This window comes from Taurulus bubalis (assembly GCF_910589615.1).
Source record: "Taurulus bubalis genome assembly, chromosome: 4".
In the NCBI taxonomy this organism is placed as follows: domain Eukaryota; kingdom Metazoa; phylum Chordata; class Actinopteri; order Perciformes; family Cottidae; genus Taurulus; species Taurulus bubalis.
Window position 1 is genome coordinate 7,036,369 of NC_136592.1, and position 14,846 is coordinate 7,051,214.

Below are 14,846 nucleotides of genomic sequence, written 5' to 3' on the forward strand. Positions count from 1 at the left end.
CATTTTCCAACCGTAGCAAACAAATCACTGCAGTTACTTGTGACGCACAGTCTGGTCTGAGCTAAATTAGTCTAATTATTTGTTCCTATTATCATGTAAAATACCTTGTTGGAAACGGGCCTAATTTTCCACTAAGGCAAATAATTGAGCTGCAATCAGTTTGAGGCACTGGCTGACCTCCCACTCTCTGCTCCGTTTATTTTCCCGTCACGCAGAAAGGCTTGATGTGCACAAACTGCAGAAGTTACTGAGTGTTACGGTACTAAGGGTGCAGGAGGGAGGAGGAAAATACAGGGAGGGTGTCATGGAAGAAATGTGAAAATAAAAGATGGGCTGAAGGAAAGCCAAATAAGTGAGGTGGTGGAAAAAAAACAACGAATGGAGGTAGGCATGAAAAGAGAAAAAAGAAGGACGGTGACAGAAGCGGGGATGAGAGGAGCAGGATGAGGACATAAGGGAAGGATAAAGGGAGCAAAGAGAGGGAGGAGAGAAAAGAGACGGGGAGAAGGCTAAAATGACAGTTTGAAAGAAAGATGAAAAATAAATGGTTGTAGGGGAGTGCGCTGTATGTGTGTGTGGGTAGTAATATGTATTTTGTTCATGGAAAACGGTGCTGGTTTTTATGGTCCTACGTGGATCAAGAACACAGCCGTGATCGGGCTGACACATCTCAGCCTGCAGCGCAAACTCAGCCCTCTGCTGCAGGTTTAGTGTCACGCTTTGTTCCAGTCAAACCCAATGCATAGTAATGATGCTGCACCCAGTGCCTCGTTTTGGAATGATGACGCCAGCGTGCATACGCGCCGATAGCACGTCAGTACCAGGCTTCATGGTTCGAGGGCGACTGTGGTGTATCACAACGTGAGGCGGACTCACCAAAGATGGAGGAATACAGCGACATCAGACGGTCTTGATCGACATTGCAATATGGAACTCGGCGGCTTTACCGCGGGATGTTTTTTTTTAGGAGAGATACTGTGTCACCCAGGTCTTGACTCATCTCCTCTCATGATACATTTGATAGATGACACCCCACCCCCAAAGGTTTGTTTTATTTGATAAAAAAACACACTTTTATGATGTTAGTGGAGGTTTATCAGCTTTAAAGGCTCCCTTCAGACGAGGTATGCTATAAAACACAGCGTGAAACCCGTTATTTTATTGAGCAAAGGAAATGACGCCCAGAGTCGAATGCAATCCGGCGCTGTTGGCTATCCCGTGGTGCGCTCAGCAACTACGGGATTGAAGCTGAACGCTCTGTGCCTTTAGCCATTGACGGATATTTCAAACACTGTTCTTTAACAGCAGCGTACTCTCTAAATGAGCAAAGGGAGCTTTAAACAACATGAATCAAACTCGTTCCTCCCAATAATCATTATCAGTCTCAGTCACTGTGAAGAAATAGTGTCATTTTATTTATATATATATATATATATATATATATATATATATGTGTATGTGTGTCTGTGTTCGTTCCTAGGGCTCTCAGATTTGATCCATGACAACTTGACAGAATCCAAGAGGACCATCAATCTCCTGCAGCGAATGAATATCTACCAGGAGGTCTTTCTCAGTGTTCTCTACAGACTGATGCCCATACAGGTACCCCATCGCTCAGCTGTCACCTCTTTACAATTGGCTTGTAAAACACAAAAAGATTAATGAAACAGTAATGGCTGTCTCAATTAATAGAAAATGAAAGATTGACTGTCTCTATGACAGTCATGTGAGAAATGTTAAAACACCCGCACACACTGGCAATTCTTTCTTCTGTCGTCATCATTAACCAAGTGCCTGGCACCGTTGTGAATGATAGCAGTGTCGGGAGGCAGTCGGGGCCGTCGAGGTGCTGTGGCATTTTGCATTGTGGTCTCAACGTGGCTCGGGAGGAAAAGGTTACCATATTGGCATATCAATTAGCCGAGGACCGGGTTACTTCGCTCCTTCGGAGATCTCGACCGCGACAAGAATGCCGCCGGCGAGGGAAATATCAGACCGAAAAGGCCACAATGTTCCTGGGCGCCCGAGTCGGATCACAGTCACTGCAGTCAACTCTGTCCATTTACAGCGCCTAATTAACTAATTGTGTGTGTGTGTGTGTGTGTGTGTGTGTGTGTGTGCAGTCCTACTTGGAGCCGGTGTATTTCTACATTTACACAGTGTTCTCGCTCCAAGCGGTGTACGTGATCGCTCTGTACCTCACGGCGTGGCTGCTGTCGGGTTCCTGGCTGGCGGGCGCGCTCGCGGGGATCTGGTACATCCTCAACAGGTGTGTATTAAGCAACTTTTTATTATTTAAACGGGAAATAAAATGTTAACGTAAAAAATAACCCTTACTTTTTTACCATGTTTGTTGCTTTTTGTTAGTTTAGTTTATTGCATTTATTTACATCAGGGTCCATGTATAAAAATACAATTCATCTCACACACACACACACACATGCTTCAATGGGATGAATACAAAACAGACCCACCAAGTTATAAAATCAGGTCCTCAAAATGACATAGTATGGTTGCTTTTAAAAGAACAAAAACATTTTAACCTCAGTGGAAACAACACAAGAATGTGTGCAGTTATTTTCCTATCGATGGGGAGTTTGTTCAGTTCTTTAAAAGATACAGCAGATCGTGCGAAGCTGTAACTATGTTGAGGGACACTGCGGTCTCCCCTGGAGGCGGACCTTGAAGCCTTGCTCATTTGCTCCATGGAGCGCGCATGAGGCCCACTGGGCTCGGTCCAGCCTCGTTCTCATAAACGGAGTACGGAAAATAACTGAGAACTCGCCTGATAGAGCATTTTTACAACTTTTAGAACCTAATGTGTTAAATTGAGGCGAAGTGATCGTAATGGGACGGTGATTTCCCTCCCACAAAAAAATCCCCCGCTGATTTACAGACGTCTCTTTCCCAATGTACAGTAAGTCTATGGGGAATACAAGTCTTTGTGGCCCAATGGCATCATGTGACGGGCCGGTAAATTGTACTTCCTTCCCTGGGTTGGCTTGGGGAACAGCTGCTTAGTTAGCTAGCCCGCTAGTTCCAACATGCTTTATTGCTACACTGGTTACTAAAAAAGAGCTGAACACCCTTTCACCCGACATATATGACCAAGTGCTTTGTAACTGCTACCTTTTCCATTTGCTCTCTGGAATCAGTATCGAGCTCTTTTTCACAACCCTCGACATCGTGCCGACATTTATTTATTCTCTTGTACGCTTTGATTGGTAATCATCACATAATTTACTTCCATGGAGAAATGTGTTTGACTTGTCCCAATGTAGTAATCCCTGAGTTGTGTGTAACTGTAGGATTCACGTGGCACCAAATCATCTAAAATGGCTCAGATCAATAAAAACTAAGCCTCAATTCCTTTTTCTGTCCATTTTTTGAAATCACAAGTCTTTAGTGTACAACAACAGTCCGAACCAAGTTGGCAAACTGCCAAATTAGTCCTTTCAACCTTCCTGCCGTTTTTACCTTTCAAAATAAAAGCCCTAGACTTTACCCTGCATCATTGTTTACCAGAGGGAACTCAAATTCATTCTCTAAAAGGAAACTCCGTAAAACACCTTACAGTAGTTTAATCCATACAATCCAACAATTTACCTCAGACAGACTGCTAGAAGTTGGCCCGCTGCCTTTTGTGAATCATTCAAGGCTTTATTGAAAAATTGCTGCAACTGTTGCAAATTGGCATCGCTGCCGGTATGAATAGTTTTTCCTTTAATTTATTCAACAGGCCCCCCTGAGTGTAAAAATCATGTGTATTAATGTCTTTCACTTTTCAAGTCTCTCTCTTGATAGATGTATATATATACATATATACATCAGTTTTATTAACTTCTTTCAGCAGCACAATTCTGTGAAAGAGGCGATTTAATAGACTCTAGTTCTCTTATGTCAGGTGTGAATGTTTAGTCAGGGTTAAGTGGAAAACGTATGCCCCATAACTGCTCACAGCTGGCCATAAATGTATTGCCGTAGGTATCGGTGACAACTCCTTGATCCGTCTGATGGACAGAAACAAGACCGTCAAACTGGGAATGAGCAAGTTTCTTTTTCTTTGTCTTTACTCCAAATCCCAACAGGGATGTGATCTCCCCCACAACCCACCTGTAAAATCACAACTTGTCATTCTTTGGCATTTGTTAGTGCACAGATCAGATGAGATGACGCGTTTCATGAGTCAACGTAGACGTTGCTGGCAGTCAGAGGTTGTTATTTTGGGACAGATCCAGGTTTGCTGTTCAGCCCTGTGTTCTGTCTTACAGACATGAGCGCGGTTCGAACTTTCTCAACGAACTTTAACTAACAAAAAAAAGGACTTGAACTTTTCACAACTTGATAGCCGCCATGGTCCGCCATGGTCCAAGAGGAAACGGCAGAGTTTGAAACGTGCTCGTAGTTCACTTGAAACCAGCCAGTCCACCTTGATGGAACTACTTCCTCTGCTTGTTGTTGTAGCTCCATCCTCACACAAAGCACTGCAGTATGTCTGACTTTGTTTTAATCGTGAGTTTTTTTTACATTGTGTCATTTCAAAAAATAGAATTCCATCCTCTCTCTCGCTCTCTCTCCCTCCTGTCAGGGTCGATACCACTCGTGTGGAGTTCACCATCTCCCTCAGAGAGAACTGGTCTCTGCCCTTCCTAGCGCTGCAGGTCACCGCCATCACCTGTTACCTCCGGCCTCAGCTCACCGCCTTGCAGCAGGTACGCACACGCGACGGCCTTCATCTCGGCACACTCAACTGGACATGGGTCTCAGCCGCATCATTTATGGCCTCCTAATTGCGCTGAGGAGGAATTCAATATTTTTTTTACATAATCTGGTTAAAGCAAAAGGTTTATTGGTTGCGAGATTATAAATGAATGTAGAATAAAATGTTTTTAATGAAATCGCAATTTTAAGCGTCGCTCCGGTTGCTTTTTCCGGAATGAAGTGTTCGAAACACATGATGTGGGCCGTCGGAAAGTCCAACGATTATTATTACAACCATTATTGTAATTCTTTTCTTCTTTTTTTTCATACAGTTTGTACAGCTTCTGGCGGGGATGATCAGTGTAGTTTTGGCAATTGTTTAAAGAAAACATCCTTTTCCCTCCCGCGGCAGACTTTTGGGGTTCAGAGGGTAAAATCATAAGGTCCCCGCAAAACAAATTATTAATTAAATTAAATATAAAGCAACATTGTGTGAGTCTATTTTTTTCTTTTTAACAAGGCTACATTTTTTCACTTCTCTACCATAGTGAGCAAGGCGGCCCGTGACGATATTTATCCCGATGGGCAATGCCATCCTGACAGCCAACCCATCTACAATGATCAACCGTCACCAGTTTGTGTGTGTGTGTGTGTGTGTGTGTGTTCCCCTCCTCAGAAGGTGGTGGTGTGGCTGATGTACGTGACGACGTTCTGCTTCTGTCTGACGTGGCAGTTCAACCAGTTCATCTTGCTCGTTCAGGCGCTCATCATATACACAATGGACTGTGCTGATTTTCTGACGACCACACAGGTACGGCTCCGAGAAGGAGTAGACACTTTGGAGCTGTACTAAGTGAGATGACGCTGTTCAGCCGAAGTAAAGTCCCTCGGTTTATAGCTCTTTTAGTCTCCGTAACTTCAGCACCTTCTACCCACTTGCAAAGTAGTATTTTTGATTTGCTGGAATTTATACACTCATTGAAGTACACGTGTGTGTGTGTGTGTGTGTGTGTGTGTGTGTGTGTGTGTGTGTGTGTGTGTGTGTGTGTGTGTGTGTTCCCTCTAGGTGACCACTATGTACCTTGTCCAAGTGTGCAGTCTGCTGAGTGTGTGGCTCCTCCAGTTCTGTAACTCCATGATACTGGGATCGTTAGTCCTGAGCTTCATCGTATCCGCACTCATCATCAGGCACTGCCAGGTTAGCGACTGTGTGTGTGTGTGTGTGTGTGTGTGGAATAAAAGTAAAAGGCAGGAACTGGGAACACAGAGAACGAACACAACACCGCGAGGGTGCCAACTCCAGACAGTTGTTGTTGCTCGTTCACGGAACACAGATGGAAGATTAAGCCGCGGTGCAGTCTGCTTTTTTGTTTTTACAGAAGATAATTCCAATTGGTATGCCGGAAACCCATTTCAGGTGTGAATGCAATCTAGTTAAATCCAATTGTATCACAGTAACAATTACAGAAACATTTTATGTGACAAGCTGAAAGTGGGAAAGACAGACAGACAGATGGAGGGAGGTTTTACAGGATTTGTTTGCAGCAGCACGTGCTCTTATTGTGAAATGTTTCATTGAAAAGAACAGGCGCTCGGGGAGCCATTCCAACGGTTTTAGAGGTGTGGACTCGAGGTCACATGACTTGGACGGCGCCCTGACTTCACTTGGACTTTAACTTTTGGCTTGGCAACTGACTTGATTTCCTCCAAGTCCAAACATAAAAAAATCATGTTATGAAAAAAAAGAAAAGTCTGCAGCATACCAAGTCTTTGTTTCCCCGACAACAGATTTAACTTTTTTTCACCGGTTTAAATGAAAAACTTCTTCGACGGCAAATTATATCAGCTGTAGCTAATTAATATTAATGGCCGAGATTGACACTTTTGGCTGCCGCCTGGTTAATGTGCAAGCTGGCGCTTTTCGCTCGGCCAAACACCATTTTGTTGCCCTCCTGCAATCTAGTGGCCCTTCTCTCTTTGTTTTCACGTTCACTCGTTATTGTTGTATTACATTTGAAATCAATTATTTAAATTTGACCATATGGCATTAGTTTGGTACATTCCCCCTCCCCCAAAAATATAACGCTTGATACCATTCACCATCTTTTTGAAGAAGAATGTAGCTGTCAGTACTGGGGGAAAAAATATAATATTTAAATCAAAAGACTAAATAGTGTTTTTTTTGCAGAATGACAGCCTTGTATTGACTAATCTCTCGTTGCAGTCCGGTCTGAAGACGGGAAGCCCGCTGGCTCGTCTGGCCAAACTGCTTTTCCACAGCGCCATGGTTCTCCTCCTCACCTTCACCATCAACTACCTGGCCAAGGTGCTCCTCCCTCTCCTCCCTCTCCTCCCTCTCCTCCCTCACTGCTGCGTCCCCCCTCTACTGCAGCCATTCTCTCCATATTTACTTATTTAACATCTCAGCATGCTGATCTTTTAGCCTTGACAAGATGACCTTATCTCTCTGTGTGTGTGTGTGTGTGTGTGTGTGTGTGTGTGTGTGTGTGTGTGTGTGTGTGTGTGTGTGTGTGCGCGCGCAGAAAGCTCTTCATCTCAGATCGGATGAACACATCTTTAAATTCATCAAGTCGAAACTCGCCTTGGGGCCAACGAGGTATGAACACGCACGCGTTCGTGGATACATGAACACAGTGTATACACACACACACACACACACACACACACACACACACACACACACACACACACACACACACACAACAAAAAACAGCGCACTTTTCCTTCTTCTCGAACGTGGCCACGCTTTACTCTCACCAATCCACATTTTGCCACTAAGACGTGCACACACACACACACACACACAGCGGCGGCGGAGTCTGCACAGCCTGAGCTCATGCACCTCTTGATTCGCTGCAGCTTCACCGTATTACTCACTGAGCGGCGGTGTCGCAACACCCGGAGTGTTGAGTGTGTGAATAATAGATGTCGGGGGTGACGCCACCAGGCCTCCCATTGATCAGATATCGTGTGTGTGTGTGTGTGTGTGTGTGTGTGTTGAGCAGCTCAGCCACTGGATAGCTGCTCCGGGGTGGCGGATAACACGCTTACAATCCAACGCCACACAATCCCCCCCCCCCGCCCCTCTCCCCCCCTTCAATTATTCAGGAGGCTGGGAAAAAGCAGCGCTCTCTCCGTCTCCGATTTTCTCCCTCCGTTTCTCGTCTCTCTCACTCGCCAAGACGGATTTCTTTCCTCGGACCTTTGTGCGCGTGCATGCGTGCAATCCTCAGATCAATTACACATCAACACGGCTTGTTTAAGGAGCGGCGTTGCCGAAGTCATGCGGAAGATACACGCTGTAAAAAAACAAAACAACAATGCACAGTTCGTGCCTCATTGAGATAATCGACACAGTTTATTTTGAAAACATCTGCAATATTAAAGTGCACTTTTTGTGTCTCGCAAATGAGTTGCTTCATTGGTAATAACACACTTCTCTTCAGCTCATGAAGGTGTTTTTTTATTTGTTTTTATTGCCGTTTGCACTTTTTCTTGAGTATCTCTCTCTCTTGCAGGGACTTCGATGCCAGTCTGTATCTGTGCGAGGAGGCCTTCGGCCTGCTGCCCCTAGACACACTGGAGCGCCTGGCTGGCACCCTGCTGCTGTACCCCTACGTCCTCACACTGCTGCTGCTCAGCGCCATGTTGGCGGCGGCAGCGCTGCAGAACCTCAGGTGGGTGAGGGCGGGGTAGTTAAATTCATGGCTCCGAATGAACGATGATATTGCTCCGTGTTTGGTCATCAAAATGCTAACATGTTCTTCATATCAATTAATATGTGAATATATGTAGATTTGACTTGGAATATTATGTGAATAACACTATGTTAACACTTCTCAACAATCTCCCTTTGACCTCATGACCAGAGTGACAAATTAAAATACCAATCTTTGGAATAAATGAAAGCTAACAAACGCAGGAACAAGAAAGTGGTCATAGAAGGAGTTTCAGTTCAGAAGAGGACGTTGGAGGCAGAATCCCAGTCTCAGTGGTAGCCACCGTCCCTACATCTCCGCCGGACACCGCTGCAGATTCAGACATGGCGTTACCGCTTCGCGCTCAGGAAAAAAACACATTATTTCCACCAGCTGCCGCTTCAAAGCTTAATTTGCCTGCGGTGCGAGGCGAGGGCCCGCGCCGAGGTAATCGCATTAGCATATCTACTCGCCCTCTGCCCGTTGGAGGGCTGGAATACTAACCTCGTAGAACAAAGGGCCGTTTGCCAATTCGGAGAATTCATTTAATCCAGTTTACCCTGCCTCGCGTAGAAGGGAGAGCCTCCGATTGGATTTGCATTCAAATGGAGCCGGTGTCCGTCTGATTCGGCGCGGGAGGCCAAGTCGTGGGAGTGACACCGTTGCCCTCGGGCCCTTTTTCCCTCTGTTTGTCCACGCGCTGACTCCCACAGACTCGAGCGCTCGCGTGGTGTGCATGGTTGCGTGTCTGCTTGTGCGTGAGCGGCTAATGAAATCTGAAGAGCAGCTCCTGAAATCTGAATAATCTGAATAATATAAATTCCACCCACCTCCCCTGCTGCTTCTCTTCTCAAGCGTCTGGCTGTAATGTTTTATGTATCACCGTCTTTTTTGTCTCGCTGACTTTTTTGTTTTGTTTGCAGACCTAAAGGACGTTCAGCCGAGGAGAGGAAAGGAGGCGGAGAGGGCCGAGCGGCGGTCTTCCGTCCGGACGTGGCCTACAATCTGTTGCATACACTGTTCTACGGCCTGCTGGCTTTCAGCACGATGAGGTGAGCTCACGTAATTGCAGGATCCGCACGCATTCCTCAGCAGCCGCGCCGGTTTGGTTCCCAGACGGGGGACTCTTCAAAAGGCACTTCGTCCAGTCGCCTGGCTTGGTTCTTGATTGTGCATGCTCGTAGAGCAGATGCTTGGAATCCCGATAAGGGCCTCTCCGATGCTCTTCACAGAGTGTCTGAGTGGTCCACTTTAGCCTTGATCAGCCCTCCGCTCCGAGCAGCAGCCCGGCACACACTGCCTGCCTGAGCAGCGAGTCACTGCTGAACCACCGTGTCTGTTAATTTGCACTTTATGGGACAACACGAGAATGCAGCCGACCGCTCGCTGAGCCCCGTCCCCCTCGGTCTGACTTGTTTTGAAGGGACAGTCTCGTGAAAGGGGTTTTAATGATGGCTAGACTGAGGCTAAAGCCCAGCTTCTCAGATAAAAAGTCGCCAGGAGATAAAGAAACAGATTTTGTTTTGTATTGCAGTGTAAGGCTTCGTAGTACTGGTAAGTAAAGTATCCGGATCAGTGATCAGTGTAGGATCAGGCTTTTTTTTTTTTTTCAGCAGAACACTGTTAGACTGCTAAGCTTACATGTTGGGTGTTGGGGACGTTACTAGTGACAGTGAAATTTCATGACTTTAGATGCCCAATTGGATACAGCGGTAAAAAGCAATAACATATAGAGCTAGTGTTAAGAAGTTAAAAAGGTTATAAGCATAGGCTGTATATAAGTAGATGTGGTCTTCGTAGAGACACCGTATGCGACTTTGATAGTGACCTGTCAATCACGAAATAGTCTGCTTTATAGTCTGTTTGACTCTAAATTGACCATCATTTACTGAATGAACATCATGATGTATTGAAAAAGACTTGAAACTAGAGATTGAGACCATAAACTCATGTTTACTGAGGGAATAAATCAAGAGAGTCTCATAGACTTCTATACAACCAGAGGAGTCGCCCCCTGCTGGCCATTAGAAATAATGTAAGTTTGAAACACTTTGCATTGGCATCATTGTTTAGATCCGAAGATTGCCGTCTGGTCATAGTTCCCTCTCTAATATCTGTTTTGTGTTGCTGTGAAAACCTCCTCTTAAAACAACTGCATTCATTCAAGGTTTCTGACCAAAAACAACATTTTACAAGATTACAGTTGAGCACAGTTTTTTACCGACTAGAGCTTGAACACATCATGATGAAACTCAATGTAACCTCGGTTAACGTCAGCTGTTTTGCTCTTGTGTCTTTGGCTTTGGAGAATGCTAGATCCAAACGCTTTAATGCAGATTGTCTCTTGACCTGCTGTGCCGCTGTTTATAGGAGGGATTTTAGTAAGCGTTGAACTGTGGTCACAAAACGTCTCGTTCTTCTTTATAACACAGTTTATTTTGGTGTTAAGAGATGCTGTGCGTAAAGCACCCTCACAAGATCATTTTGTAAACACGCACAAAATGGGACTCGAAAGATGCCGAGGCCACATCCCACGCAAAGTTGGGAGGTCAAAACGAAAATTGCTGTTTGTTTAGGGAGAACCGTAATCTTCTCACGTTTTTTTGTGGCTTCCCCTCTCTTCGTGGCCCATTCCTCTGGTTCACCTCACTGCATCGTCCATTGGCCGGTTCTCTCTGATGCCAGACTCCAGAGCCCTGACTTGCTAACTCTGAAAAGTCACACTTACATTATTTCTCATGGCCAGTAGGGGGCAGCAACTCTGGTTTAAAAAAACAAGTCTGATTGTATAGAAGTCTATGAGAAAATGACTCTACTTCTCTCTTGATTTATTCCCTCAGTAAACATTGTAAACATGAGTTTATGTCTCAATCTCTAGTTTCTGGTCTTCTTCAATACAGCATGATGTTCATTTAGTAGATTATGCTCCATTTAGAATCAATTAGACCATAAAGCAAGGTAACTTTAGGGCGGGGCTACAAGGTGATTGACAGGTTTTCCAGTCTAAGTATTTCAAATTTTTGTCTCAGAACTTTAACCTTTGTATTGTAAAAAAAAGATTTGACGCCAAAAGAAACACGTTGTGGTATTTTTCTATGGTAACCAGTGGAGAACTTGTGGTGGATGCCTGTTCACTGCTTCGGACCCACACAAACCCCGCGTTGCCACCGTCATTGGTCCATTTCTCGAGTTGAGCACATTCTCAAGCTGGGAACACAAGTCGCCCCGCTCGACATGCATGATTCATTATTATGAAAGCATAATTGCCTTTTAACTTTTGGCTCTTTGGCGAGGACTGTCAAGGAAAATTGCAGCGACTACAATTGGATTAATCACCTCTTTTTTTTCTTCTTTTTTTCCCCGTATTGAAAGAAACCTGCAATTACTCCATCAAAAAGCAAAAGGGAATATTTGGATGCAGGCTTTCACTTCAGCAGCTTCATTTAAATACGGCTCTGAGTGCCGCGTCGCGGGGTAGCTGGGCTACTCTGTCGGTGATGCACATTGTGTCCTCGTGCTACCTGAGGATTTTTATATACACACACACACACACACACACACAATGCATCCCCGTTACAGTCATGAATTAAAGCACCGATGAATTCATGCAAAGGGAGAACCAATCCGAGGGCCTGTCATGCGGCGCGGCGGCAGCAGCAGCCAGGTAGTGCAGAAACTGACACATTTGATTTTTAACACTTTCCCTCAAATGCTGATGAAGAGCGAAAGGCCAAAAGTGCAGAGAGCCATTCGTTCCTGTCAGACAGCTCCTTTGCATTAAAAAAGGTACAGAGATTTATTTCTGTGAGACGGCACTTCCTCATGCCTCTCTCTCTCTCTCTCTCTCTCTCTCTATCCACTCTCTTTCTCTCTCTCAACTCTCTCTCTCCGTCGGCTCCATCTCTGCACCTGTCAACAAGGTTTCAGCTCATTTCATCCTCTCAGTCTTTCCCCTGGCTTTCACTCAAACCTTCTCTCATTTGTTTGAGATCTCTAAATGCATGTGCTTTGAATCTGAACTCAGATTTCTTTTTTTAAGAAAAAAAGATCTGCGTTCTAGACACTAAATGAAGTCTGACCACCCTGGCACCGTTTCGCCAAGTTGGCAGCTCAACTGAAGACAGCTGTGGTTGTCTTGTTTGAATGTAATGTTCCCTACTGGCTCAAGGAAAACGTCCTGAAGTCCAAGCATCAAAACGAAAGAGAAATCTGTTGTTCTTGTGTCACGGAGAATAATGCAAAACCCACACGCACACCATCACGTACACACACACATCATCATCACGTACAAACCAGCATAGACAGTCAGGGGAAACTTAACCAGGTGAGACAAAAAGCAACAGCCAACTCGGCTTGATATTGGTTTTGCCTGTGTCTCCCTCTCAGGATGAAGTATATATGGACGGGCCACATGTGTGCAGTCGCGGCCTACGGGGTGTGTGGGAAGGAGCTGTGGACTCTGCTCCTCAACACTCTACGCTGCAACAGTAAAGTTCTGGTAAGTCTTGATTTCGTAAGCTAATTCTGAGCTCTATTTTTATTTTTAGAACTGCAGTTATTACACCCCTGTTCCACATATTTAGCTTTTAAAGCTGAATTTAACACTACTTGACCTGCTTCCAGTCTTCTTCTGCTCTACAGAGCGTTTAGCCCTTTGAGCTCCTAATTAATGCTACTTGTATCCCCCCCCACCCCCCCAAAAAGGTTGTTGCAGCTTTAAAGTGCACAATTTCATCATATTTAACTTATTAGATGTAAAAATGAGTACAGGACTAATTTGAACACGCATGAACTTTGAAATGTCCAGTTCATTTGTTTCTATACCATCGATACGTCTTCATCTTAGGTTCGGCAGCCGACGCGCACGTTGAGCTATAAAACAGTGCTCTTATGTAACAGAATACACCAAACGCAACAAAAGCAGCACTACAACAACTTTGCCCGAACAAAATCCTGCCTCAAATAAGTTATTTATCTGAGCAAGTTGACATTAAAGGACATTTTGGTCGCTTGCTTAGAAAGTATTGAGGTTCAATATTTAAGGTTCTAGTGACATTACTACATTAAGTCCATCACCAAAAAAGAAAAAAGTGTCTCCCAGTTAGTTGCACAGTGACTCCACAGCCTCTGCTCTGGTGAGGCCACTAGGTGTCAGTGTGGTCATAACATGGCAGCAGCAGCATTTGGCTCAGATAAGAAGTGATGCCTGTGCCTTGTCTGTCTGTTACCCCCCCCCGCCCCCCCCTTGACTCTCACTCCCCCGATGGTTCTATGCTCTCATTTTGTCACCGCTGTTGTTCTTTTCTCTAATTTTGCAGTTGAGGCTGGTCAGATACGCGGTCCCGCTGCTTGTCATCGGATGCTTGTATTACAAGGTATACTGTTTTTCTTTCTCCACGGCCTGTGTTCACCGTTTTGTATAGTTGGTGTCATTCAAAAATAAATCTAGCATGGAAGAAAATGCTCAGAAGCAATTTGATTGTAACGGGACACCCGGACTGATTGCGTCCCTGTTTATTTCTTCCTCTCAGTCCGAAGAGTCTAAGTGGCTGTCACATACCCTGTGTTATCATCAGTGCGGTGATGAGATGTTATTTAAGATACGTCGCTGGGTCTGATGCTCTGCTTTACGTCTTTGTGAGCGTTAATCTCCATCACCTGTCTGTTTCCTTCTAGTTCTGGCCGAAGCTGATGGAGGAGCTGTCAGAACTGAGGGAGTTTTTTGATCCAGACACTGTGGAGCTCATGACATGGATTAGGTACACACACACACACACACACACACACACACACACACACACACAGATTGAAGCAAATCTGATTAGCTCGTTTACACCGATCAAGTTCCACTTTGCCTGATGCCCTTGATGTGTGTGTGTGTGTGTGTGTGTGTGTGTGTTATACATCGGCGCTTGTTTGCGGGGGAGTGTGGCCGATGAGTGATGAGAGCCGATGGGTCTCCATGACTAAGACTCAGGAGCGGACCCAGCTGTTGGCAGAGCTGTCAACCTCGGGAGGGGGGGGGGGGGGGTTCTCGATCAACAGCATCACCGCGATGGGATCAGAGATGGCACTGTGATCTGGAATGGCTCTATATACTGGCTGTGTGTGTGTTTGTTCATCTGTGTGTGTCCAGGATTTGGGTGTAACTATGCAACCACCAACTTCTGGCCAAGGACTTCTGGTCAGACTTCTCTGTTCAAGTCCGTTCAGACGGCACGGTGAAGCGGGTTTAACCGCAATTGTTCGGGTCACCGAGCTGGTTTTTATTACAACCCTCCCCAGGCCCGAGGTGAACAGGGGGAGGGTCTGTCTAAAGGTCGCCCTTTTAAAGGCCGGCATAATAAGCTGTTTGCCTCGCTGTGTGTTTTCTAGCAGAAAAGCGGCCGCGGGACGCTGGCCAGATCTTCATCCCAGCGTTTCATC

General features: G+C 45.3%; 1 protein-coding gene across 1 annotated transcript in view; it reads left to right on the top strand.

Moving 5' to 3' along the window:
• dpy19l3 (dpy-19 like C-mannosyltransferase 3) overlaps window positions 1-14,846 on the top strand; it is a gene marked incomplete at its 3' end in the record, with an annotated part of 48,424 nt that overhangs the window by 15,516 nt on the left and 18,062 nt on the right. Inside the window, exons 5-16 of the mRNA XM_079217476.1 lie at window positions 1,481-1,602; window positions 2,124-2,269; window positions 4,589-4,712; window positions 5,378-5,512; window positions 5,768-5,899; window positions 6,926-7,027; window positions 7,245-7,318; window positions 8,241-8,399; window positions 9,344-9,472; window positions 12,807-12,918; window positions 13,739-13,795; window positions 14,097-14,179. Of these exons, the coding sequence (XP_079073602.1) occupies window positions 1,481-1,602; window positions 2,124-2,269; window positions 4,589-4,712; window positions 5,378-5,512; window positions 5,768-5,899; window positions 6,926-7,027; window positions 7,245-7,318; window positions 8,241-8,399; window positions 9,344-9,472; window positions 12,807-12,918; window positions 13,739-13,795; window positions 14,097-14,179 (1,375 nt within the window). The remainder of the gene's footprint in view (window positions 1-1,480; window positions 1,603-2,123; window positions 2,270-4,588; window positions 4,713-5,377; window positions 5,513-5,767; window positions 5,900-6,925; window positions 7,028-7,244; window positions 7,319-8,240; window positions 8,400-9,343; window positions 9,473-12,806; window positions 12,919-13,738; window positions 13,796-14,096; window positions 14,180-14,846) is intronic.